Source organism: Brienomyrus brachyistius, chromosome 2, assembly GCF_023856365.1.
Source record: "Brienomyrus brachyistius isolate T26 chromosome 2, BBRACH_0.4, whole genome shotgun sequence".
Lineage (NCBI taxonomy): Eukaryota > Metazoa > Chordata > Actinopteri > Osteoglossiformes > Mormyridae > Brienomyrus > Brienomyrus brachyistius.
The window spans coordinates 12,328,450-12,355,546 of NC_064534.1; the positions used below are offsets into that span (position 1 = coordinate 12,328,450).

General features: G+C 46.7%; 1 protein-coding gene across 7 annotated transcripts in view; it reads left to right on the forward strand.

Annotated features, from left to right (window-relative positions):
* Nucleotides 1-27,097, forward strand: part of apba1a (amyloid beta (A4) precursor protein-binding, family A, member 1a) — a 57,016-nt gene that overhangs the window by 9,462 nt on the left and 20,457 nt on the right. For 3 of the 7 annotated variants that reach the window (XM_048991886.1, XM_048991936.1, XM_048991894.1), the window contains exons 2-3: nucleotides 13,409-13,624; nucleotides 24,626-26,206. In XM_048991886.1, coding sequence (XP_048847843.1) covers nucleotides 24,698-26,206 — 1,509 coding nt within the window. In that variant the 5' untranslated portion in view covers nucleotides 13,409-13,624; nucleotides 24,626-24,697. Of the gene's footprint in view, nucleotides 1-2,120; nucleotides 4,685-13,408; nucleotides 13,625-24,625; nucleotides 26,207-27,097 lie in introns of those variants that run through there. The other 4 variants (XM_048991909.1, XM_048991927.1, XM_048991901.1 and 1 more) reach the window with 3 other exon arrangements.

Genomic DNA, 27,097 nt, shown 5'->3' on the forward strand with positions numbered 1-27,097 from the left:
CTGACGTTGACTAGCCTCGCTAAATACTCCACTCCCCTTCCTTCTTCGTCACGTCCTTTTCAAAAGGCCTCACCTCTCACCAGTATCCGCTCCTATCTACGTGCATCGACCCCACCAGTGTTAACACAGAGTCATCATCTGAAAGAGCAAATGATAAGTGAGTTATGCGAAATGCTGACTCAGCTAATGGTTCCCCATTCCTCCGTGCTAAAGGCACCGTCAGCATTCAGCCGGGGATTTACAATTCAGATCTACGTCTCTACGTGTACGATTCACGGGCTACCCAGGTGGCCGAGCGCTGCCGGTTTTTTGGCAATCTGCTGCTAATGGTGCAACTAAGGTGACCTTGATTTGAAGAGAGCCAGTTCCTCATCACCATGGGAGTTTTATTGGCCTACATTTAATATATCAATATCTAGGACAGATTGTACGACTCGCGAGTTGAAATGTAGACTGGCAAAGACTTACAATGGCTGGCAGCAAAAGAGCACCTCTGTGTTTCACTTCTAAATAACTTTGAGCAGACCTGTAAGCCGGCTTGTTGGCAACTGAGCGTCCTTCTGGGGCTTGAAGTAGCTGCTCACCAGGAGCAGATCGGAATATAAAGGCTCGCTCCTCATTTAACTTGTTAAAGTCAAAACAAAGGAAGCCTAAGCCTTGAAGGGCACACTTAAGGGCTTGTTTTGGAAATGCTGTTTGGCTGGCTCTGTTTATTTTGCTGTAAACCTCTACTGTCTGTTGCCTTAATATCCCAACACAAGAGATGCTAAGAAATGGTTCAGTCTGATTTAAGGCCTTGCTTCACTTCCCAAATGAGTCTCACTTCCGTGTTTATTTTTGAAGATGAGCGTGGGAGTGTGGGAGGGGACGGTGAGACGCCTCAGACAGTGTTACGGTGCTGCACAAATCAAATATGTACTATGTCTCTCTCCCACACAAGAGAGTTTTATTAAAAGAGTCTTCTGGAGCTTATTCTAGTATATTCTATGGATAAAAAGGTATACTAAACAATCTTGCCGGAGGGCCTCTTCCTTTGAGTCATTTAACCACAATCTGAGCATAAATTCTATTGAATTTCTTAGCTGACACAAGGCAACAGGCTCATTTCAAGCAACAATCTCAAGTGGCCTTCAGCACCATTCTACCTGTTGCCTTTGGAAAAATTTACAATAATGCGATGCGGTGAGGCTATACTCTCGTTCTAATGCTCACTGCTAAAGCACGAAGCTTTAGCCTGAGTTCAGGATACATTAAAGAAAGAGGTTGCTCAGAAATATTACATTGGATCCAGCTGATTCAAATTTAATATAAATTCTAGGCATGCTGTCCTGTTTAATACAGAGCCGTGCAACTTCAAAAATACGGCCCAGTGGAGGCACTCAGAAATCCAGGTGAACTGGAGTCAGACGTCAGATAGAGACTTTTGTCCAGTTTAAAATGTAGTTCCTTGGCTTAAAGGACTTCCACAGCTTCAGCTCTGGCTTTAAATCCACAATATCCACACATCCCAGTTTTGGCTTCTCGGCCTGGATTTCTTTTGAGCCACGGAGCCTAATTAATTTCCGAAGGAGACGGCAATGAATACGTGGTACATTCGGATTTACATATTTCCAAGTCTCTCACAGAATTAAGCGGAATTTTTAATGTTGCAGGATTATTTTCAGCTCCAGCGTGCGAACCTTTGAAGGCACATAATTATCTTTAGCAAGGTACGCCTGATTCGTTTGAGGGAAAAGGAGCTTTTCTGTGAGAAGAAAGAATGCTGGAGAAACTTGAAATGTGGGTCAGATTTTATTCTCAAAGTATTTATTAATTGAGTTTAAGGGGCTAGATCCTGCATCGTGGTGGAAGCATTAATCCACACAACATGGCGATGAGTTTCCTGTTTTATTTACGACTAACAATTAGCACTTCAAGGCTCTTCTCTCTCTTAACAATATTTATACCTAATTAGCATTATCTTTACTCTTTTGGTTTCAACCTAGGAGGCTGAGGTCAAATTCAAGAAGCTTCCGGTTTGGTCTTTTTTTAATGTGAATTAATGTTATTTGTTAAATGGTAACAACAGGGCACTTGATGTGTTCTTTGATACACAGCCTAAAAAAAAAATAGATGTTGATTTCTTAGTTATCAAAAGATGTTTTGGATAATGATTGGTATGGTGATCTTCCTCTGGTATATAGAATCTAACCTATATTAAATATAGCTTAGGATTCTAACTGCTGTGTCACCAGTACCGAATCATTTCTAGATTGGAAGCTCATTTCTCGTCAGATTTGCACTGATCATTACGTCACTGGATGCAGCGGGCTGCCTACATGTGAAATTTGATTTTATTGAATGCACGAAGTCGCACGCAGCTTATTTTCAAATCAGGTTTCACTAGTAAAAAGATTGGGCAAGGATTGGCAATCTCAACCTTACAAATTTGTAGTATTATTAATGGCAGAAGAGTAAACAGATGACAGCAATAATTTATTGCTCAGTGTCCAAGTGTACATTTGCTATTTTTAAAATAGCACACCCTCTGTATAACTGATGCTGTATATACTACTGAGGCTCTGGAAGATGATTAACGAGCGTGGTATCACACTGTCACTTGTGCCAAGGTTTCATTTGTCAACATCCTGTTGGTTCCTCGAATTTCTCATCTGTGTGGTACCTTCTATTATTTTCCCTTCTATCTATATTTCAAATCCGACGTCCTAGATATTTATTGGCAGGGAGAGAGAGGAGCAGTGATTGAGTTTGTGGAGCTGAGCGTTAGTCTGTGAAGACGTGTCTCTTCACCACGTTAAATGGCCTCGTGGTCCATGTTCTCACGGAGCACAGCAGCTTCACACCAACCCTGTAGCAGGAGTATTGAAGAAGACTGGGGCTGTCGGGATATTGCAATCATTTGGTGAGAAGGAGCTAAGTTGAGAGGTGGCAGAGGTGTCCTGGAAAGAATTGGTGGTAGCTTACAGGGGTTAATTTGTAAACATTATCTGAGGTCATGCTACTTGAAATTATTGGGTTGGGTAGCGAGGGGCGGTTTGTTTACAGTCACTCTTACAGTGAACAGGCACATTGGCTGCAGGTACTGCTACTGTGTATCATTGATAATACTGAAACAACCACAAAATGTAACATTATTTTCATTGTATTTTAGATGGTTTGTATATTAATTGCAAGATTTTTTAATGGTTATTCCATACATATTTGTACTGTGTGTGTGTGTGTGTGTTAACATGTGAAAACAACTTACATATTGAAAGCCATGACTATGGATTTCATGTTAAGTTTGAAAACATTCCTTCATGCTTCAGGAGCAGTGGTTTCTCTGGTGATAGGAAGTGTTGAGGGGGAGACTGTAAACAGAGCACAGAAGCTTCTGGAAGTGCATATTGAACCATGGTACTTGTACATTCATGTGGAGCACAAGGCCAAACAGTTGACCAACTGCAGATCAATTGACTGCAAATGTCACCCTGGTGCGTGAGCAGGCAGCTTAATGAAAAACGACCAGCGGAAAGCTTCGGAGCGCGTTACACTGTGGCTGAGACGCAGTGCGGATCACGCTAACCGACACCTGGCAAGGTTCAGGGAGAAAGAAGTGGTCAGGTTGTGGGCACCTCGACAAGGCAGAAGAGTCATGTGGTTTGGGGTATCTTCAGGCCTTTTTTGGGAGTGGCTGCGTAACTCCAACAGAAAGAATAACCGAGAGCCAATAAGGCTTGGTTCCAGCAGCGTGAGGCTCTCGGGGTTTCGTAACACGGGCTAACATGGCTCAGACATATGGGTTCCTCTCCCTCTCTCCTCCCTGCAGCAATGTTTACTGAGGCTGGGCACCTTCAGCTTAAGCAAATAGTGCTTCTCCTTCAACCATGTCACGTCTGTGACAAGAAGCGAGTGCTTTGTGCTGCTCTTAACCCTTTCATGTTTTATTTGTGGCATAAAGGTGACATTACTGATTATGAAGTGCCAGAGACAAATTGGATTTTTACCGTAGTATCCCTTTGTTTTGCATTTACCCCAGAAAATAGTCAGACTCTTCTGTCTTACTGGAGAAGCAGAAGTAGCTCGACTTTACATATTTAAAAGGAGAGGAAGGGAAATTACATAATGCCCGTCTTGTGATTTTTACTCCCTTTCAAAGCCAAATTTAATTTAAAAGGTTTAAGCATCTTTTTATGTAGAACTGTTGGGGAGGTGTTGACTGTTTTTTTTATTTATTTTTTATACCCAGCGAATAAAAAGTCGTACTACTGGCTAACTGGAGATGAATGCTTAGAGATGGAGTTGCATCCCTTGGTATATATACCTCTTTTTTTGATCAAAGCATAACTTTGCTGTATAAAGCACCAGATAAAAGTAGAAGTGCACTTGCTTGATGCTGGTGATCTTTACTAAATCCATGGCAACCTCAACCAGCATGACTATCACGGCATGCTTGAAGGGTGTGCCATTTCATCGGGATTAAGGATGACCAGGTCATGCTCGAATAACTTGAAACGCACCCCAGAATTGTGAAAGAAGAATTTAGCGAAGAAGGAAAGTGAAGGACAATTCAGACAAATTACCTGGCCTGAACACGGATGCCAATCCTGTAACACTTGTGCAAGGCGAGTCAACGCAAAGCAACTAACCACAAGCATCCAACATCTTTGGGGATTGCTGCAAAACGGCCGTGAAGACGTGCCGGGTGAGTTCCTCACGAAACTTGTGAACTGAGTCATGCTATGCATGTCTGTGTAGATGTTGTCCTAGCAAATGCTGGCTATTTCGAGGTTTCCAAGACTTAACACTTCAGTACTGCGCCTGTGTGACTATTCATTTGTGTACGTATAGCTATCCGTCTTTTCATCCATGCATTTTTGTGCTGCAGGTCGGGCTTGTGGGGGAGCACAGGGCACAAAGCTGGGGTACACCCTGGATGGGACTTAATGTGTGGATGCCAAGGGTGAATAGAACACATAAGAACGCAAGCAGCATGTACCAAAGTAATGAAGGGAAAGTCACCTCTTTCAGCCTCACGTGTCGAGCCCCAGCACTGTTCCATCCCTGGAATCCCGCTAAGCCGCCATGCTTTACTGCACATGCTCAGTAGCTAAGGGTACAGTAGCATGTGGCATCAATGTCCTTGCCAGCTCAGATGTCACCTTCTTGGCTTCAGGGAGAATTGGCCCCGTAGCCTCTTCTCTGTGCCTTAGTATGTTCACATGCTGGCTGAGTTTTGCTGTTCTGTAGTTTAATCAGGCGAACCCGGCTCTTTCTTTGCATCAATTTGTGTTCGTTTATGGCGATCCTGTTTTGTGAATTAAGTGGTTACTAAGCAGGGAAGCAAATCTCGTTTTCTCAAAGTCATTCCCTTGACTTTGCACAGGATGTGTTTGTAAAAAAGCAGATGGTTATATAAAACTCCACAATCTTCACAGGGGAGGGGGGGGGAGTCTGCTAATCAGAGTGGAACAGCTTGAATTTGGTTTCCCTGATGTTGTCACATGGTTTGTTGTGCTACTGATTGCTATGCAGCATTTGGGACCAGAGATTACTCTTCTGGAACCCGCCCCCTTCCCAAAGGGAGCAATTACAGAGGGGTGTAGCTGAGGGATTTTTGTTGCCAGCAGACCAATGGGGGCACATCTAGGTCCTGCTGCTCACTACTCACCACACTACGAAAGGGGGGATTCATATTAAACACATCAAATGTTTGTAGCACAGACAAAGACAATTGGTGTTTTGGTTGCTAATTTGTCTCATTTTTTACTGCATTTGAATCGTCTGAACAGATATCAAGACAGAAATTGAAAACACTCTCTGTGCTCAGTATATTCGTGGATAAAGAAAAGTTGCCTTCAAAAACCAAACTTGAGCATCAGTTTTCACAATTTTACAGTTACACACCTTAATTGCGAAGGTTTGTTTTTTCCTCTGTCATCTAGAATGCAGTGTAATGTAATAATGTAGGCGGAGGTCTCCACCCGTCCGTTTTCTGTAACTGCTTGTCCAATTCAGGGTCGTGGGTGTCTGGAGCCTACGGGTCCAAGGCAGCGACCAATCACAGGGCAGCCCTACAGACAATTTGGTCATTCCAATTGGCCTGTTTTTGGACTATGGGGGAAAACAAAGTACCCAGAGAAAACCCCACAACGACACAGGGGACACATGTAAACTCCACACACAGCACCTGGACAGAGACTCAAACCATGGTCCCAGTGGTGTGAGGCAACAGTGTTTACCAAAGTACCACTGCAGATCTCCACCCACTTCTTAATAATATAGAAATAATAACAGTGGAGTGAAGGATGTCGATTCATTTCAGTAGAATTGGTGTCTTATATTTGTATTTCTTAGATTCTTCCTTTTATTGAACATCCATATAATCATCCTCCATCCGTTTATCGAGTACAGGATCGGGGGGGGGGGGGGGCGGACCACAAGACAGGATACATGCACGCAGAGGTAGCAAGTTCAGGTTCAGAAAGTACAAATCCTGGTCAAGATTTTGTTACATCCATCCAATTGTAAACCATAAACCAGTTTAAACTGGTTGGTTGAACCAAAATCTTGATCTGGATTTGTACTTTCTGAACCTGAACTTCCCACTTCTGCGCACACACAGACACAAGTACACAAACTCACACATTTTGGGCAGTTGGCAAATTCCATTTGGCGGCATGTCTTTGTTCTGTGGGAGGAGCTTAGAGTGCCCAGAGAGAACCCACGCATCAACAGTAGAACAGGACAACTGCACACGAGGCTGGGGGCGGCGCTGGACCCTGCCAATCCTAGAGGTGCGAGGCGTCAATGGGTGGCTGAAACCATAGATAAAATCCAGTAACGTTCTGTCCTTCGGTTAATGCAGCAGTTGAGGATAGAGTCTTGTTGGACATTGGTTTGGGAAATAAATTTAGGTTTACCAATTTTGTAGGCTATTGCTCTCAAATACCTCGGAGAGGGACATTGGTTTGAGTAGGAAGAGAAAATGATGACCCTACTTGGCCATTCAGGTTAGGGAAGGAGTTGAGACCTATTGAGCACCAGACATTAGGCTGTTAGAGAAGATCTGCGGGCAGCTATGGTCACGCATGCATGGGGCTGTAGGTTTAATATCTCACTGGTGTGCAGTTCAGCGAGTCAGGAACATGTGCCTGTGATTAGAGGGTCGCTGGTTTCAGTCCCATGTTTTGCAGAGTGATTTTTTTTTGCATGCATTCATCAATACCAATCTAGATCAGGAAATGGAACTGGAGTTGGGATTGGAAAAAAAAAACTATGGGGAACAGAACTGGAATTGAAAATAGAATTTCAGGGAGATTTAAATTCCAACTCCAGTTCCCTTTCCTGATTTGGATGGGAATTGATGGATGCATTCCGGAATGGCCCCTGACCATGGCCCCTGACCGTGGCCCCTGACCGCGGCCCTTAACCCCGAATTGCTCTATGGGCCGTCTGGTCCTGCATTCTTAAAAACAGTGTATCGCTTTCTGCTAAATAAATAAAAAAATATATATAAATAACCATAAGTATTTTAAACGACGTGCTGTCTGTCGTAGCTTCAGCACATGCATGTACAGTACGTGGGACTCCAGCCCTTATTTTTAGGGCAGAGATATCTGATGCAGTTTTGATTCAGGCTTCGGTTTTACGCTGTTTTTCTGCAGATCGCTTATTCCTATAGCATTAGTGCTATCGTTACTTGTTTTGCAGCTTGTTTTTTGTTTTACTTCGAAACTTAATGTAAGAAGCATAGAAATGCAGGTTTTTAATCATCGATATTAATATAGCATTTTTTTCTCGGTGTGGTATCACTGGTTTTTCACATAAACCTGAAAAATGAATCACGGACGACAAAGACTGTTAAAACTTTGCCCAGGAGTAGATAGAATTTTGTTTTTTTTAAAGACAGCAACTTAAAAATCACTGCTTTGTTGGCAGAGTAGGTAACAGTAATAATAACTGAAGATGCAGTGTGCTGTAGAGATGCATTGCCAGTAGGATTAGCCTGACACGTACAAAACACTTGAAGCCACTTTTAACAATTACACTGATACGATGAGAGGCAACCTTATTCGATGGTAAATGAAGATGCACATCCAACAGGGGAAAATGCATATCACATTCATCCCAGGTTTAATATTTACATGTTTTTTCACACATTCCTACCCTTGTTATCGTCGCTACTGGTGCTGGTAAACAGGGTAATTCACTACTGCAAACAAGGCGTGCTGTTTCACAGTTCAGTGCACTGGGAGGGTAGCTGTGTGTGTCTGTAATGGACACTGATGGAATGTTCCAGAAGTATTCTTGCAGATTTAGCTATGCACCCAATGAGTACATTCTTTTTTCATTTTGAGCATGTTTATTAAATATTCATGATTAACTTGACTCAACCATATCTCACTTGTGTGCAGATGCATTTATTGTACAAAGACTATATGCTGAAATTATCGATTTTGGAAGAACTTATTTTTCAGGCATTGATCACTTACTGTGTCACGGACTAAATGACCTCATTGATTGTAAGTGATACCTTCTTGCCCATTTGGAGGCGTTACTATAACACAGGAACTGGAGAGATACTCATTTTACAAGCAGAATTTGTTTCTTGGCCCTGATCGAACACTGTACCCATGCATGTCAGGCTGCTAACGCAACCACATTTAGTTTATTTTTATAAATATGATGCATAAAACATTAGAGACACCAGCCTGATGTTGCCTTGCCCCCTTTTGCACTCCGCAAAGCCATTATTGTCGACTCCTGTAGTTCTGCTGAGTGTCTTTTGGGTGGTAGATCATTCTAGACACAAGGCTCTTGGGCTGGAAAAGCATGTGCAGTTCTCGATACACCCGGAACACTGCACCTGGGACCTACTGTCATGCCCCATTCAAGAGAACTTAAGTTTTTTTTTTTTCCCTCACACTCTCTTTCTTATATAATTGTCTCAATCCTTCAAAATGCTACTGTCTTCTCCCCCTCAGGGACACTTTAAGTGGATTTTTATATGTGAATTTATTCAGGGGATTTAGATTTCACATGGATTCACCTGCTCATCCTGTGTGCGGGAAAGATCAGGTGTGTCTAATGTTTTTCATTCTTATTGTTTGGCCTTTTTCATTATACTGAAGAAAGCCGCGTGAATATAAGCTGGCCCAGGGTTCTCGATGGACTGGAGAAACCAGGGCTGACTCTCACTGGCAGACGGGCAGAGCTCACCGAGTGGAGCGGGGGTCCTGCCGAGTTCCTGAAAGCATGCCTGGAGCCACAGAGTGAATTAAAGAGCACGTTTACCCCCAGCCCACCCCCCTGGTCACACACGGTCATCCCGCTGGGGGGAGCGGAGATCGCTGTCGGAAACGCCCACCAGAGACCTGGATCCGGGAAGCGTGTCGGCAGGACGCTGCTTTAAGTGCTGCGGTTAGTGCTCTAAGCGGCCACAGCGAACCTTCCGCCTATATCTGACGATTTTGCCTGGGGAGGGGAAGCCGGCAGCTACCGTGGGCAGGAACCAGGGACGTGTCTTCACATCGCCGCAGGCCTGGCTGTGCTTGCCCTCATTTTCACATGGATGGTGGACAGTGATAAATAGTTTGTAGGTTTCCTGTTTACGGTTTGACAACACCTGATACTAAGTCACAGTAGAAATTAGTTGGGGTGGGGGATTTGGTTTAAAAAAAGGCATGGGGGGTGTATTTACCATTATAATCTATAAACATTTGCAGGATTATTCCTTTGCAGAACATGCTCTAGCTGAAAATTTTCATTGAGCTTGTGCTTTTAACCAAATATATGGATTTATTTAAAAAAATGCATTTCAAAATAATATCTTACAAATTCAGTTAGTGGGAGTATCAACCAGGAAAGGAAGAATTGTCGGAAAATGAGTGGGTTCCATCCCAATATGTTAAAGTTTATCTGTGTAGCGGAGCACGCCGAGCACACACGAGTTCACCAACATGAGCTTGGAGCAGGACTGGTCAACTCGACACGGGAGGTCAGCTAGGGCGTCGACTTCTCGGGGGGTGCTGACTGGGCAAGCCAGTTTCACCTGTGCTGGGTCACCATTAGGGAGCATAATGATGTTCATATCACCGGGGAATCAGAACTGTAGCACAGACACTAAGCATTTGGTTTGCTGGGGCGTTTCTGCTGCCGGTGTCTTTTAAGGTTCTGCTTCATTTAGTGGTTGACTGTGCTGTTCATGAACAAACACGGCTCTCCTCCTAAATTGCGGACTTCAGCAGAACACAACTGAGGAACTACATCCCTCTCAGCACCGGCAGGGCAGCTGTGGATCAGTGCCGGTTCTAGACCATTTTAACTGGGGCGAGGGGGGGGGGGGTCAGATTGGGACCAGTTGTTCTGCTGGGGGGGGGGGGGGGGGGCAGATGCATTTGACCTTAATGTCCTTCAAGTATTACTTGCACTGAAATGCTAACATTAAGAAGCAAAAATAAATTTGGAAACCGATTTGTGGTCACAATTTGCAGTTTTTATAAAAATGTATCTGATTTCCTGTTTGGACTGTCTTGCTTCCTCAAGCTTGATTATTTTTGCTGTCATTAACTTCACCAACTGAAGCGACTCGACCACCCAGCGCCCACATGTCGAGAGCGTAAAAAAGAATGTGCTTACGACCATTCCCAGCGCACAAAGTATTAGCCCACATATTGTACAGTGTATATATAGCGATGATAATAATCATAGGGGTTATGGGGGTGTCAGCGGACCTGTTCGGGACGGAGCATGCCCAGACTCAGGTCTCATAACCACAGCAGAGACTGTACCACCTGATGCAGCTGAGGGAAGTCAGAGTCTCCTTGGCAACCCTAAAAGCACCACGGAGTGCATCCTGTCCATGAACACTGCATCCCGGTGTGGTTCCTGTACCACTCCGCACCGCGTAGCTCTGCAGAGAGATATTTGCATAGTGGAACGCACCTCCAGACCTGCCCTCCCCTGTCTGAGAGACGCCTATATCAGTCTCCGCAGAGATCATTTAGGACTCCGCTCATGCCAGTAACTGCCTGTGTGTCTCGCTGAAATCAGGGAGATGCCTGTCCTGTCTGATGTCCGAAACTGGGAGACTTCAGGGGAGCCTCTTTCCTCAGCCCATCAGCTTGCTCAGCTTGGACGTGCCTAAAGCCATTTGTACAGCTGATTGTTAGTCAGTTACTGCATTCCATGTCCACTGCAAGTTGCACACCTTCACGACTATGCCCCTTGCACTGTGCTGTCTCCTCTGCACTGTAAAATGCATATTTTCAATGTGTAGTCTTTTTATTTTATACTGTATACATCCTATATACATTCCTTATATACATTCATACCTTGTACAGCATCGCCCCTCTTCTTATATTCCTTTATTGTATTAAAATTTCCACTTATGAAAATTCTATTGAACAACCATATTTCCATTTCGCTGCAAGTTGTACTTGTATAACTGTACGTGATGAATAAAGATCTGGAGTCTTGAATCTTGGAATGTGCCGCTGATTTGCCAAAGTCATGGGGTTGCTGTGTGGCTCAGTGGGTTTGGAGACTGTGCCTGTGATTGGAAGGTGGCAGGTTGGAATCTGAGTGTCGTCAGCAGAGTGATCTCACCACTGGGCACTTGAGCAAGGCCCTTAACCCCCCTCCCCCAGCTGCTAATGCCTTGTGTTCTCTGATGCCTAGGATAGGCCTCAGCCCCCCACAACCCTGACCAAGATAAACAGATGGAAGGACAGATGAAATAACAGCATCTTTCATGTAACAGTTTTTTTGTTCTTTATCTGCTATAGAAAACGGCATATTGTAAAACGTCCGCTGTGATTTGGAGAGACTCCTGCACCAGAGGCTATTAGACATTGTTAAAACCAATCTGAACGAGAGCAGTCGACATGAGCCGGCTGTCTGGGTAGCCCGTCCTGGCAAGCGAACTCTGTCATAAACATCACATGACGCACCAGCAAATGGCCTGCAATCTAGCAGACAGACTGTTTCAGCTTTTTATCATTCCCCAAAACAGGCGAGATGATATTGCTTTGATCCAGTTATTCGGTCAGTGTCAGTCTTTCACAGTGCTGTAAACCTTTTATAATTCATGTTCCAAAACGTGGAGCCGCATTTCTGTTGAGACTGTATGGTTGGTTTCGCATGTTGTTTTAAGCACTAGCAGTACAGATCGTGCAAATGGAGACCTGGTATATTTGGCTGTATGGTGTGCTTATTAGCTTATTGGTCAATGTATCAGGGGTCTTTCTCAATATCTGTGTGATCTTGGATTATTTCATTATTTGGTCATTTTTTTTCCTGCTCTTAATATGGGGAACTTAAAGTATGTTTTTGGGCCAGTCAGGTGAATTCCTGAAAGTTGGTGTCCCCACCCTTGACTCCACATGCAAAGCCGTGAGTAAAAGGTACAGAGCCACTCCTTGTCCTTGAAGGGCCAGTCATGTGATCGCATGGGTTCATGTCAGGTTTCTCACAATGGTTAGTTGTCTCCGCTGGTTATTTCTGAGAGTGTGTCACCCCGTCACTGAGCTTGCACCCGAGCCGGCTTTGTGGCACCCTAATCTCATGGGCTGCAAATCCTTTTATTATTTTTTCCAATCTCCGCCAAAAAGGCATATTTCCATTTGACTTGGGGGATTGTTTCGTGCACCCCTGCCTCCCCACTTTGACCGTGTGGCTCGCCCCTGCTTTCTGTCTTCACTCTGGAAGAAGGAAACGCCAAAAATAAAACTCGGACCCGTTCTCCTGTTCGGAGATTCCCAGAGTCACATGGACACCCCCGCGCCAGCCCGGCTTTCCCACAATATCGTTTTCAGAGTTCGCCGGTCGGGTTGCCGCTGTAGCCCTGTGCTGGTTCAGTGCTCGTGGAGGCCAGGTGTCCGTGAATTCATTTTAATAATAAGTGCATAAAGGGCAACCAAAAAAAAATAATAGAGCAGAAGTAATCCTTAAAAGAACAGGACGGCTGACTCCTTCTGCGCTCTCACCCATTCACTTGCTTTGTTTCCCCTGAAGGACCGATATTGATCTTGTGTGGATTTTCACTCCCTTACTGACGTTGTGCCCGGATCTCCACTTCCCCCGCTTGTTTGTTCACACAGCCGGTATCTGTGTCCTTCTTCCCGCCGGGATGCCGTGCGGCATTTTCACGTGGCGTGAGCAGTGCGTGCCGTTCGGTGGGGAGATACTTACGTGTCTCCATTCGATTTCCCCCCTGGATGACAGATGAACCGGGGGCTCTGTGACCTCGTCTTCATGCATGAACAGAGAGGGAGATACTAGGGGCCTGATATCAAAGTCTGGAGCGTCTGGCTCTTCTGACTCCTTCTTTATGTTACTTCTCCTCCCTACCCGCTCCCCCTCTCCCTTGTCTCTCTTCTTCTTCCCCTTCGATATCCCCCCCCCCCCCCCCCCCCCCATTGCACAGTGGGTCTGTCTGACTTGAAGTCCCCTGTCTGGTGACACTGGGCCTCACATCACACCCAGCCTCTGACTAAGGGGCGACTCTGTCCGCCTCCATCGCTCAGCACGCAGGACCTCCAGAACATCAGCTCTCTGGACCTGAGCTCCTCGCCTGGGCGGCAGCCGAGCCCCACGCTGAGCTTCGGTCCCAGGGAGCCGCAGAGATAAATGATCCAGGAAGGTGAGAACTTTCGGGGCTCCGGATCTCTCTGCTGCCCTCCGTCTCAGCTCCCAGTATGATGTCAGAAAAAATCTGTTTCTGGGCGACCAGGTCATGCGTGGAAAAATAATCTGCTGCGTGTTTGTCTCTTCCTGTCATTTTTTCCCCTTATGTTAAAATTAGGGCATATTTGTAGCCTGATAAGGTGGAAACAAGCTTTTAATTTATTTCAGCTCTAATTAAATGGAAGGTGATGCAATATCTGGGGTTTGCACCTATCTGCATGTTACACCACCATGGCACCAGAGGATATTAAATTTATTTTTAATAAAGCACTCTTCTCGAAGGTTTAGCGACGTCTGATTTGTGCCAGTTTGAGGACGGCTGGGAAAGCGCTGGTTCCTGGTGGTGTCTGCCCTACTGCAATGTCAGCTGGTTTATGGTTTTTTAAAATCGCTTCCTCAGTTGGTGGACTTACTGGAGCATTCTTGGTAATCATGGCAACCATGGATCGTCTTATATTTCCCATGGATATAATAAATAGATAGATATACTGACGCAGGACCATCAGAAAAACAAACGTATTGTCTTCCATGTTTGTAGTCATATGAAGCTATTGTGGCTTTAGGTATCTATCGAGGTGCCCGATCTAAAAATTATGCTGCCAGTCTGATCGCTTTTGATAATTTTTCATTTTATGGGCACCGTGGTGGGTTGGCGTCACAGCCATCCTGTCTCCTGCTTTGTGCCCTGCGCGTCCTGGCAGAGGCGCCAACCTCGTTGTGTCCCTCCGCTGCATCGGTGGATGCGGATCATGCATGACGGAGGGATGGGTGGATTTTTTCACTGCGGCTCATTTTGTTGCATTCGTGAGTCGCTAGCCAGCGGCAGGCCAGCTTCACGTGACGTTAGTGCTTTGCTGCGGGCTTCTAGCTGTTAAACAAATGGGGTCTTTTAACTGTGATCTGTAACCAACAATCTGGTTTACACAGCCGCAGTCTGATCTGGATGCGGGTGGCTGATAAATTAGCTTGTGCATGGGTCGTTATGCTCATTGGCCCTCTGGGCTCTTTGTTATGCGTGTCACTCCTCTGTCGTTATGCTCACTGGCCATTTGGGTTGTGTTACAACTTCCATGCGCCCCCCCCCCCCCCCCAAACAGTGGGTCCAGCGTGTCGAATCTGGGCCGGAAAGTTAATGGGCCTAACGAATGACCAGTAAAGGGGACATCCACCCCAAAAAAAACGCAACGGCTCACACGTGCATCCACATCGATACAGACACTCTTCTGTGGTACGGCCTGTGCGAGAAGCCTGTACGGCGTCCCTCCTGGGGGGGAGGGCAGATGGCAGCTTCGGCACACAGAGGCTTGAGTGTGAGTCCTGCCCACGGGTGGGGCCATCTGCTGTGGCTCCTTCCCCCAGCGCTCACGCTCAGCCCCCCCCGCCTCCCAGTGTCCTGGTGCTCGGGCCGCGTCAGAACCTCTCTACGCGGGCGTGTTGCGTCGGTCCGCTCTGGTCCCGCTGTGCAGCACTGCGTGGCTGAAATGTGTTCCTGTTCAGTTTGTTAAGGAACTTTTTGTTTTGTTTTTCCCTGGTTCTCACAGTAGAATATTCAGTATAATACTGATACTTCTTTGATTCCCATGTGGAAATGGCCTTTTTGCCTGTGCCATCTCGCTCTCCGTGAGACACACAGACAGAGATACAGGTGAGTGCAAGCTCAAGGGGGGGGGGGGGGGGGTCAGTAGGCAGGATCAGTCAGCATGCAGCATCCCTGCAGCAGCTGAAGTTATGGGTCTTGGTCACCGGCACAACTGCAGCATCTCTCTGTTGGCCACGGGATTCAAACCAACAACCTTCTGATCACAGGCATGGAGACGTAACCCACTGGAGTTACACACCATCAAGGCAATATGAGAACTGTACATGTGAAAAGAATACAAATTTTTTGTCTTCTGTTTTTGTTTTATTTATATGATACTGTAATTTATGGGTCACGGTTTTCGTATTGGAGTCCTCTGGAATTTGTCATGCGTGTGATAGCTGATCACGCTGATTTCCCACTGAAATCCTCCCTTAAACCCCTTAATGTGTGACCCTAACTTGCCGAGTCACTTTAGTTCCCTGACATTTATGGTAAATGGTCATTATTAGGTGAAGATTACTTGGAATTTGGAAGTTTAGATGTGACATGGTGTGATGAACTGTATATCCAAATCCAGCATATGGGAATTCTTTGTTGCCTAAACTGTGCTGCACTAAAACCCCAATTACTGCTTTTCACATGCACTGTTAATAATAAGCCACTAATTATGTTTTCTTCCTCCCTCTGTCACACTACTGTGACCGTAGCTTCCAGTTGCCGGTATTTTCTACTGCCACAGCAGGCTAAATTCACCAAACGAAGGCATTACATTGTATTGCCTCACATAATGGATCTGCACGTATGTTAGATACCAAACACTCATTGGCTTCACTTATACAAAATAAATAAATAAATAAATTAAAATAAATAAATTAATTAAAATAAATAAATAAATAAATAAATAAATAAATAAATAAATAAATAAATAAATATTTCTCGTGTTCGTGCTGGAAACACTATAAAATTATGGAATTTTACAGTTAATTCAATGGGAGATAAAACAAATACACAAATAAATTTTGAGAAAATGGACGGTAGGCTTTTAAATATGCTTTTTAAAGACGTTCAACTCAATTTGATCGGAGTGTGGCTAAGTACATGCTCTGGCCCATAATGCACTGTAACAGCCAGAACAGCGCCATGTCTCTGTTGTGGTCAGGAAAGGAATCGCACCTCTATTGCGAGCCACTAGAGCGCAAACGTGCATATTTGCTGCAGGGAAATTTTGCACGGTTTTGATTTCAGTGAGACAGGAGCCAGAAAAAAGATCCAAATGAAATCTGAATCACGTCGTTTCTCTATAAAACATTGATAAAGCATTTTATAAATTCTACTACAAGCATATGTTAAGCCATTGATCACTGAGGCGTGAGGACTGTAGTGTAAACTGGATGGGATTGAATGAAACATGTAAAGGTTTATTTGCAGCAATTCCTAGGTGATGTACCTTGCACTATCCTGGGGTCAAATTGACCCCAAAAGCGCACGATAGGTGACTTCTCATAGTAACATAATTATTGTAGGAGTGTTTTAGTGATGATAGTCCTTCACAGAGCCTGTGTGTGTGTGTGTGTGTGTGTGTGTGTGTGTGTGTGTGTGTGTGTGTGTGAGGGCTTGCTTGCCTGTTTATGTGGGTGTGTATACATTTGTTTTTCTGCCTGCGACAGGTCGCTTTTATTTTTATCGTCGATTAAGTAGCTGTTTGTGAATCTGAACTTTGCAGTGCTGAGTCCATCTAGGCACCAGAGAGCTTACGTGCTGGTTCTGCTCCTTAGAGCCGCTTGTGATGTTGTTCTGCCCCTTTGCATTGGCTCAGGGGAGTGCTGTCCATGCTGGAACACTAACGGTGTCGGATGGTGCTCGGGTCGGATGATTCATGGAAAAAGGCTTTGCCCATTACCGTGTATCCTACCATACATTTTCCATAACTCTTTATCCAAGGCAGGGCTGTGCTTGGAGCCTATCCCAGAACAGGGCATGAGGCAGTGGACACCCCGGATGGGACGCCAGTGCATCAAAAGACACACATACTCAAACACTATCCACAATCTAGAACTCAGGTGGGGAACCTGATCCATGTACAGCCAGTGTGGGTGCGGGTTTTTGGGATGATCTTTCAATCAGCCAATAACTGTTGGTCCCCAGCACTGGAGTTGAGAAGCACTGCAAAAACCCACACCCACAGCGGTTCTCCAGGGATCCGGCTCTCCACCCTTGATCTAGAGACACAAATGCATGCAAGTGCATGTTTTTGAACTGCTGGAGGGAACCAGAGTCACGCAGACAGAGAGAACATACAATCTGCACCAGGCAGGAGTGTTAGATCCACAGCTGTGGAAAACTGCAGTTTTTTCCTCTCACTGAGTCACTGTGCTGTCCGTATATAAAACCTGCTTTGTGTGATTGAGTAGGTATGGCCGTACACACGACATATTACAAGGCATTTGCCGAATAACACAGGCTGCAGTAAATCTCATGGGAGAGTGTTTTGGCAAGGACTCGTGCAACATTCGGAAAGGAGGAGGACAGCCGAATATAAGATATATTTTACATCTCCATGTGAGATCGCAGGGACCATGCACAGTGTCCCCAAGATGCCAGAGAGAAAAAAAAGGGGGGGGGGTCATCTTCCGTTGCCCTCTAGAGTAGAGGATACTGTGAAGGGTTCAAAAGCAGGTGGTTCTGGATTTGATTTCCAGCAAGGGCATAACATTCGGGTGCCAAGGACTCCAGGGTCTAACTGTAGACCTTCTGCAAATAAGACCCAGTTGTTTGGAAAGAGTCATGCATTGAAATATGGAGGAGTTCATTTATGTATGCAAACATATTTCACTGCCCATGTACTTTTAGACGTGCCCTGACCTTGACTTGATCTAAGCGAGCTGCAGTGATCCATTTTAATTTAAATACGGCCCCCAATCCCCTGGTTTTCTCATTGCCAATTCTATTTAATGCTCGGCTGTCTCTGACACTGCTCTGGGCCTGGCAGGAGGCAGAGAAGGCTGCAGTGCTCTGCTCTGGTTGACACCCTTTCCAGCTCAAGGCCATTTTCACACTGTGGGTCACCACCACCACCCCACCCCCAAACCACAGAACAAGTGCTGCATCGCAGTCATTTCGATGGTCCCTAGGGGGCGCCGATGTGACATTGGCTCACCCCTGTGCATGAATGCTTTCTCTTGCACTTGATCACTGCTGAACTCAGAGTGACAACAGCTAATTGTATCGCTGCAGGAAGGGTGGCTTGAGACGTAGTAGGGCTTCCCAGTCCAAGATCCCTGGGGGATCTACTGTGTGTTCTGCTGTTTGCTGCTCGTCGAGCTCCCAATTAATCGGGTGTGATTACGTTCTTCAATGTCTTATGACTGGCAAGACATGAGAGTTTTGATTTCTCAGTAAACGATTTAATACGCAACAAATTAATTGTGTACTTCAGTAGTTAATTGAAGATTTCTTTATCGTTCCAAGCCCTTCAACAATTAGGTGACTGATTGCTAGGTGCATATCCATTGTTTTGTTTGAGGCATTTGGGAATTGAAGTTTCACCTCTTTATTTGTGGACAGTACCAGGTAAAAGTTTGGACCTACCACTCCAAATGGTGGATCACTCTGCCGACCCAGGGATTTGAACCAGCAACCTTCAGAGTCCCAACCCACAGAGCTGTCCCCCCCCCAAAAAAAATGTTTTCTTGTTTAATACTTTTACATATCTTATTTTATAGTTTTGATGTCTTTATTCTAAAATATAGAGAATAGTACAAATAGCCTTTCTTTGGAACAATTTTTTTTTTTCTGACTGGTAACTTTTTTTTTTAAAGGCCTTTCTCATTAGTGTTTTGTACCAGACCTGCCAAGGTTGGGCACATTTATAGGTTATATAGCGAAAAAGACATGTTCCGAATTGCCTGCAAATGAAATGACATTTGCCCTAAGTCAAGGTACAGCTGCTTTCACATTCTCTCCTTTGAAATATTCAGGGATAGGAGTGAAGCTTGGGGTCAGAGATTAATGTGGCGCATTTGAAGCATCTTTCAGGGTTACGGTGCTGCTCAGGGGTCCAGTGGTGATGTGATCATGGGATTCGAACCTGCAGCCTTGCAGTCAGGGGGCACAGAGACCTAACCCGCAAAGCCATGCACCCCCATGATCTCTCTCTCCATCGCCCGTGGATCGTGCAGAGTGCCATCGATCCCAATACTCCTATAAACTTGGGCTGCTGTCTCTCTGATCATCGCGTCATTGTGACAGCGAACCTGGTGGCAAAATATCTTAATAGGTTTTCTTATTGCCTTAGTGGAGGTTCAGCTTTCTCAGCACTGATCTATGTGTGATGTCTGATGTGTGTGAGAGAGCAATCACACCCCGAAAATGCTGTAGTGCCGTCACTGCCTACATTTATATGGACGCCATTGTGCTTCAGGTGGAAATCTGCCTTGTTCTTAGCAAACACTAGTGGCATTTAGGTATGGCAGCTTTGTAGCTTTTCTAAATAGGTCATATTGTATTTAGAGGAAGGGCATGTCCTGGATTTTGGGGGGGGGGGGATTCCTACTTTTTGAATGCTTAATACCTATTGTCATGTGATATGTAGTGTTACATTGTCCATGTAGTGTTACATTGTTACATTGTCCAGGTAGTGTTACATTGTTACATTGTGGCACATTAAATGTATTTTTATACATGTTCAAAAGACATGATTATTTTTATTACCAGGTTGCTGCACTATAAAAATAAAGATCTTTGCAGGCCACCTGGGATGGTCACTTCTTGCAGTTTTACATATTCAAATAAAACTGACGACGTGCGCATTGTGTTTGCAGCTTCCTCTGAAATGTGTTACATAGGAAGGAGTGAAATTAAAACCCATGAACATTAGCTAGTCCTCTTTGAATTAAGAAACTTGAAATAATTAGCAAGGGCTCCGGTTGGGGGAAAATCACTAAAATCAGACATGGAAATTAGCTGCCATGTTGCTGGAGAGACTGAGTAAATGTTCATTGTTCTTTGCGAAACGCAGAATTGTGACTCTCCAGACATCCATTAATGATATGTTGCAACAGCTGTTATGTTTGCAGTAGACGTCCCAGTAGGTAATTATTTAGCTGTGCTTTTAAAGGCTGCTGTAAAGTATTATAAATCCATATATGCCAAGTTGCTTTAGTCCAATGGCGGCCTAATTTAGCCTTATGGTCAGACTGAATTGTGAAATATTTCACCATTTACAGTGAGCTGTGTTCATACACTGAGTTAGTGAGGCAAGTTACACCTGGTGGAATTGCAAGTGGGTCTCTAGGTTATAGACAGAGATAATACGAAATTCTCGTCAAGACAAAATATTGACCTTGACCCTCCCTCCCTCCTTTTGGTATTTGTGTGGCAAAATGCAATTAAGTCTGCGATGGCGGGGGTTTGTAATCTAATCTGTTCATAGTAAATTGCAGGTCTAATTTGATTTGCCTCCCAGCAGATCAGACTGTGAGACAGGAGAAATCCAGCTTCAAATGAGGTGTAATATATCTTCTACTAACATCATGTTACCCCAAGGATGTCGTACCTGCTACAAACAGCATGGACTGGCCGCACAAAACAAGACGTCCACCCTGACCCCATCTGTCATCCTGGAGCCCTTCGTGCCAGATGTTTCATGGTTTTTCATTCCAGCCACGGTCCACTGAACCATATTCCTTTGGCTGCCGCTGGTTTATCAATGTCATGCGGGCCGTGCAGTGCATGCATTTACGGCTGTGTTTTGAATTACATTCAATGCCATACACAGTTTCTGAAGATGGGGTCACACATTCGAGATACAATGTAATATAACCATTAGAGGTATCAAGTGGTAATTGTGTCACTAAGAGCTCCCCATTAAGCAGGGGCAGATCTCAGGGGGGGTTTGTAAAAATGTAGTCACTCCTATTCAACCCCCACCAGAATAATAAGAAGGAAATATGGATCATTTAATTTTCCAAGGGGATAGAAGAAGCATGGTACATGGCAGTACCTCTCCCCCATAAATATAACTGCCCCCTGATGGCTACCCCGATCAAAATTTTCTGTTGGTGCTATTGCCATGTTCTCCTCCATCCATCCATCTTCTGTACCTGCTTGTCCAGCACAGGGTCACGGTGGTCTGGAGCCTCTCCTGCAGGGGAAATTCCCGGAAGATGGGCACGAACACATTGCTGAGCACACACTGCATTCATGCAAACCTGCAGGGTATTTGGAATCTCTAATTAACCTCAGCAAGTTTTTTGACTGTTGGGGGGGGGGGGGGACTAGAGTACTCGGAGGAAACCCCACGATGACACTGGGAGAAGATGTACTTCTCCACACGCACGAACATGAACCCCGGTCCTAGAAGTTTGAGGCAACAGTGCTATCATCTGCCGCGCCATCGTTTCCCGAAAATGACTGAACATGCAGTGCCGCGTGTCCCCTTCACTGCGAAATGCTTGTGCCTTTTGTTTGTCCCGTTTGTCCGTATTTGGCCTGATGAGGTGTCGTGCCTCGCACGCATTCGGTGACTCACCCCACACCGTCACTGGCGATATGAGGCACGGCCTTTTAATGATCCGCGGGGCCTGTAACCGCGTCTCCATGCGCCGCAGCGGAATGGTCCGTTATTTCTGCTGCAGATTTTTTGTTGCCCATTTTACACATGAATTCACGTCGCGTTGTGAACGGGACTGCAGTTGGCGATACTTGCACCATTCGCATTATTTGAGCTATACTGCACATCTCCGTTTTTCCACCTGGTTTTCTTTTTCCTTTTTCTTTCTTATTCTATATCACTTTCTCTTCCTTATGTATTAGTGTCAACGCTTTATCTCACTGCAGGTTACGGTCTGACTACACTGCGACAAGTGTGACGAATAAAAATCCTTGAACAAAAACAGTGAGGGGAAAAAAATTAAATAGTCATGGCCTGTAAATCTGAACGGTTCAGGCGAATGATAGCAGCAAATTATCTGTTAGTGTTTTAGGACAAGGTGTTCTTGGACGCTGCGGGTTGGATGAGTGCGGAATTCTCTATGACGTCATTGCTAGTGGAATGTTACTTTGACACATTCTGAATTGTTGTAAGTTCAACAGTAATGTCTCCTTCTGTTCAGCAGTTTATATGCATTGAGACGTTTCTTGGCTGGGGCGATGCTCAACATCACCTTGTTCCCTGTGCCCCCCCACCTAACATATTTGTATCTGAAAGCTGAGGCTTGGTAAAGAGCAGCCAAAGGGCAGCGTGTGATGCTCTTAAGTGTATCTGAAGGCGCCGCAAGAACGACACAAGCTTGTTCACATGCCCACCGTCGGCATCAGTGTTTTCTTAGACCTTTTTTCTTCATTCCCATTTGTCCTCCAGAGGGTAGAGTGAGTGAGCAGAACCCTGGTGAGGTTCTCAGGTAGAGAGCAGCAACAGGAGAGCTGTATGCCTCCACTCCATCTGGGCGTCCCCCGGGTCACGCTTCAGAGATGGAGATCACAGGGATATAGAGAAGGTCCTCTTCTTCATCTCTGGCCTTCACAGCTACTGTCCAGCATGCTGTTGCTTCCTGCAGCTGGACCTGTCATGATGAGCATCAACTGGAAGTCTAAAATTCATGCACTGCCTGTCAGCTGTGAGTGTCGAGGTCTTGTGGTTCTCGCTGATGACTTTATAGTTCGTGGTTGATCTGAACTGTATCTTTTTTCATCAGTCTGTGTTTATCCTCTTCACCCCTCGTCAGACTGGGGCTGATGGACCGTGTTCGCATCTCACAGCGCCCTCCCACGTGTCTAATGGCGCAGACCAAGATCTGGCATGCAACGGCTGCCCCCTTCCCTTCTAATCGCATTGTCCAGTCCACGGTCGCATTTGCCCGCTGTGTAATGCGCAGCTCCTTCCTGGCTTGGCTGTGCAGTCAGGCAGGGGGCGCCGGTGGCCGATTAAAGCTCCGTGGTGGATCTTCCAGTCACCCGCCGGAGGCGGAGCTCCGTAAAGCGTGATCCCATCGGCTGGCGCGTTCAGCACCATGAAATATTCATTCCAGGAACACGTCAGCTGTTGTGCCACAGTGCTTGTTTGGTTGCTTGTTTGATGGGTCATGTGACCGCTGGCCCAGAGCGATGAAAAGCCACTCCTCTGCTTTGTTTCATATATGATTGCTAGTCTGTTTTACCGCCCAAAACACAGTAACTATGCCGGCACTAAAACTGAGAAGAGTTTATGTTGAATGACAGCGTTTTCTTCAAAACTGAGTAATTAGTTGAACTAAGAAATATTGTCATAAGATAAAACAGAAGACCTGATTTCACTTATAACTCTGTTTTGATAAAATATGCAGGGACAGTGTTTTTGTACGGCAGTGTAGCAAGTTGATGATGTTGATTTAATGTTCATTTAGTATGAATGATGATTCCATTTGAACATAAAGCTCCAAATGATTCTGTTAATATGGAGATATAGTTGTGTTTCCATTTTATGGCAGATATCTTGACTAAATAAGTATATATGCAGAGTTTCAGCTGGACAGTTTGCCTCCACGTGTCTCAGCGGTAACGCAGCCATTGTGGTCTGGGGCTGTGGCTGGGTGTTGGGAGGGGGGGCATGGCAGCTGCAGGCCGGAGGTGTCCATCAGTCATTTGTAATGTCCATCCCTGTCACCGTGGCAACCGAGTAGCCCGGACCGTGTGTTTTTTCCCCTTTGTTTAAATCCTTTACTGCTAAAAGGATCCTTAAACCACTGTTGCTGCACAGTTAAAAGCCCTTTTCTACCTTGTTTTGAAACGATGCCCAGATTCCTTCCCAAGGTTCTCTGTCCTTGTGGCCATTATAAGCATTGATTTCAGCTATTTATTTCATTTTGAGGCTGTGACTCCGCCTGATGGGGATTGCAGATGTAAGGAGCATAAGGGCAGGATTGGCGGGTCTGGGTTAGTGCTCCATACCTGAAGCCTCATCAGCCGTTGTGTGGGTAGGGTTGGCCCATGTTGGTCGGTTGGTCTCGTTCTCTCTGCAGTTCCACTCGAAGGAACGTTTATGGGACGGCTGGCCAGCTCTCCCGACCAAACAGGCTGGGTGGTACATTATGGATCAGCGTCTGTGAGGTCTTTGTCATGCAGGAGTTAGAGTCCTATAGTCAGGCTGCTGCTGTGTATAAAAAAAGCCACGTTTAAGTCATTACAGGCGGTTGGTCGTATGAGTTTCTCAGGGAATCTGGAGGATGGATGACAGATCAGTGACAAACACGCACATGTTCGCCGCATCTCACTGGGGTTGGCGTGCCTGCAGTAGGACACACGGCTCGCGGGGATGAGGGTTTCTCGCCTTTGCTTTGCAGGTGGTGCAGTGACTCTGCTGCATTAAGTGAGTTTTGTGTCTCTTGTTTGTCCCCGCAGACTCTGCGCCCTTGTCCTGCATGACCCCCGGCCCGAAGGACAGCATGTGTCGTGTGTAGACCTGAGGCAACCATGAACCACCTGAACGAGGCGGAGCGGGAGGCGGAGCGGGAGGCGGAGCCCGGCAGCGGCAGCCTGGAGCAGAGCGAGGCGGCCGAGGCCGAGATGGGCGAGGTGGAGCCCCAGCCATACGCCCAGCACCGCCGATCCGGTCGGGCCCGGCCACAGAACGGGCACAGCACGGACGGCGCCCCTGAGAGGCCGGCGCACCACCAACAGGGCGGCGCGCGGTATCGACGTTATGAAGGCTCGGGTGGTGGCCGCACCCGTGGGCAGCGAAGGGGGGAGGAGACAGAGGCAGAGCGGCCGCACGTGCCCAAGCCCATCCCACGTGCAGGCGTGACTCGGTACCGTCGACAGGGGGATGGCGAAGCTCGCCTCCGCGCCCAGCAGCAGAGGCAGAGGCAGAGGCAGCAGCGGGAGGCAGAGAGGGCGGAGCTCCCCCCACCCGCCCCGCCTCCCCTGGAACGTGAGGACCCCGAGGAGGACGAGGGGGCGTCTGGCCTGGCCCGCTCTGGCAGCACAGAGAGCGGCTTCCACAACCACACGGACCGAGCCGAAGGCGATGCTGTCATGGCGCTGGAGCCGGAGCGGGAGGATGATGGCGTATATGGTGTGCCCTTCAGGCCGGAGGCCGAGGGCTACACGGAGAGCGCCGAGGCCGAGCAGCACCAGCCCCACCAGCAGCCCCACTACCTGCCCCAGCCGCCCCCGCTGCCCCTGGAGCCCCTGCCCAACGCCGAGCGGCCCCTGAGCCGGGATGCTGAAGCCCTGAATCCCACCTACTCCAGCTACGTGTACGCTCAGCAGCCCTACCAGGCCGGAGAGGCAGGGGGCGCCGGAGAGCCGGAGGACGAGCCGTACTCGGAGCCTTACGCCAGCTACGGCATGCAGGAGCACGTCTATGAGGAGATCGGCGATGGCCCACCAGCGGAAGGGGAAGCCGAGAAGGAGAGGATGCAGCAGCGCAGGGCTGGCTTCCGCCTCTTCGAGCAGGAGGACTTCCGGCAGCAGGAGGCCGTGGGCTCCCGGCTGCACCACTATGACGAGCGCTCCGACGGCGAGTCTGACAGCCCTGAGAAGGAGGCCGAGTTTGCTCCCTACCCCCGCATGGACAGCATGGACCAGGAGGAAGACATTGACCAGATCGTGGCCGAAGTCAAGGAGAGCCTGAGTTCCCAGAGCCTGGACCGCATGGGGGCGGCAGAGGAGTGGGCCGAGTCGGAGCACACCTCCCAGGAGGAGCTAGAGGAGAGGAAACCCCCGGCGGATGAGGAGGAAGTGCATGGGCTGACCGCAGCCAGCCCCTCGGAGGAAGCAGCCCCGCAGAGGGAAGGCAGGGAGAAACGCGATGCCATCTCACTGGCCATCAAGGACATAAAGGAGGCCATTGAGGAGGTGAAAACCCGGACAGTGCGCTCACCGTACACCCCCGATGAACCCAAAGAGCCCATTTGGGTGATGAGGCAGGACCTGAGCCCGACCAGCGAGTGCGAACTTCAGCCCCCCCCAGGGGTCGATGTGAGTATCGGCGAACGCCGCAGTCACACTCTGAAAGGCTTCCAGGTTGGCAGTAGAATGTTACATCTAAGGGCAAAGCCAATGCGAATAGCTTAACATGGATTTTACCTTCAAAAATGGTAACTGTCATGCTCATTATCACAGGAAGTAACTCACAAAAGTAAAATTAAAATGACAGAGGTGGAAAGTCCCTGTCCATGAAGTTCAAATCCAGACCTAGTTTTTGTTTCAACCAACCAGTTGATTAATCTGTGACTCTTTATATTTTGATCTCTTTATATATACGCACACACACAGGGTAACACCTTCTCTCTGCATGTTAATGCAGCAGCGTATGAGGAGAAAGATCTCCAGACCCATTTCTGTATTTGTTGGCCCCATCAGCAGCTAAGCGTGTTTGTTTTCTGGTAATTCCACGCTCCCTCATCTTTGCCTTTGTTTCCCGTTATCCTGCTGGTAAACACAGCGCCCCGATTAAGCTTGCATTCTCACGAGCTGTAGAGACTCTCGTGGAGATGAATGGCCTGCCTCTGTTAACATAATGGAAAGACTTTGGCTTATCGGGGGGCCTCTGGGCTTCATTTGTATTCGGGGGGCCACCTCATGCAACCCGGGCCGCGCAAATAGACTCGTCTGCCCGTCACTGACGGACCAGCGGTGAGACAGAAGCCGATAATCGGACAGATTGGAAAAGACAGAGAACGCAGTACTGCAGATAGCAAGGGAAGACGCAAAGCAAAGGGTAAGACCGTGTGTTAGTGCTGCTTCTGTAAAAGCTGTGTTCCAGCTTCAGGCCTTTTCCTGAATCTAAAGGTGCCACATGTGGTAGAACCATATCTGTTTTTCCTATGAAACCATGAGACTGAGTGAAGAAACAGACGAGATGAAAAA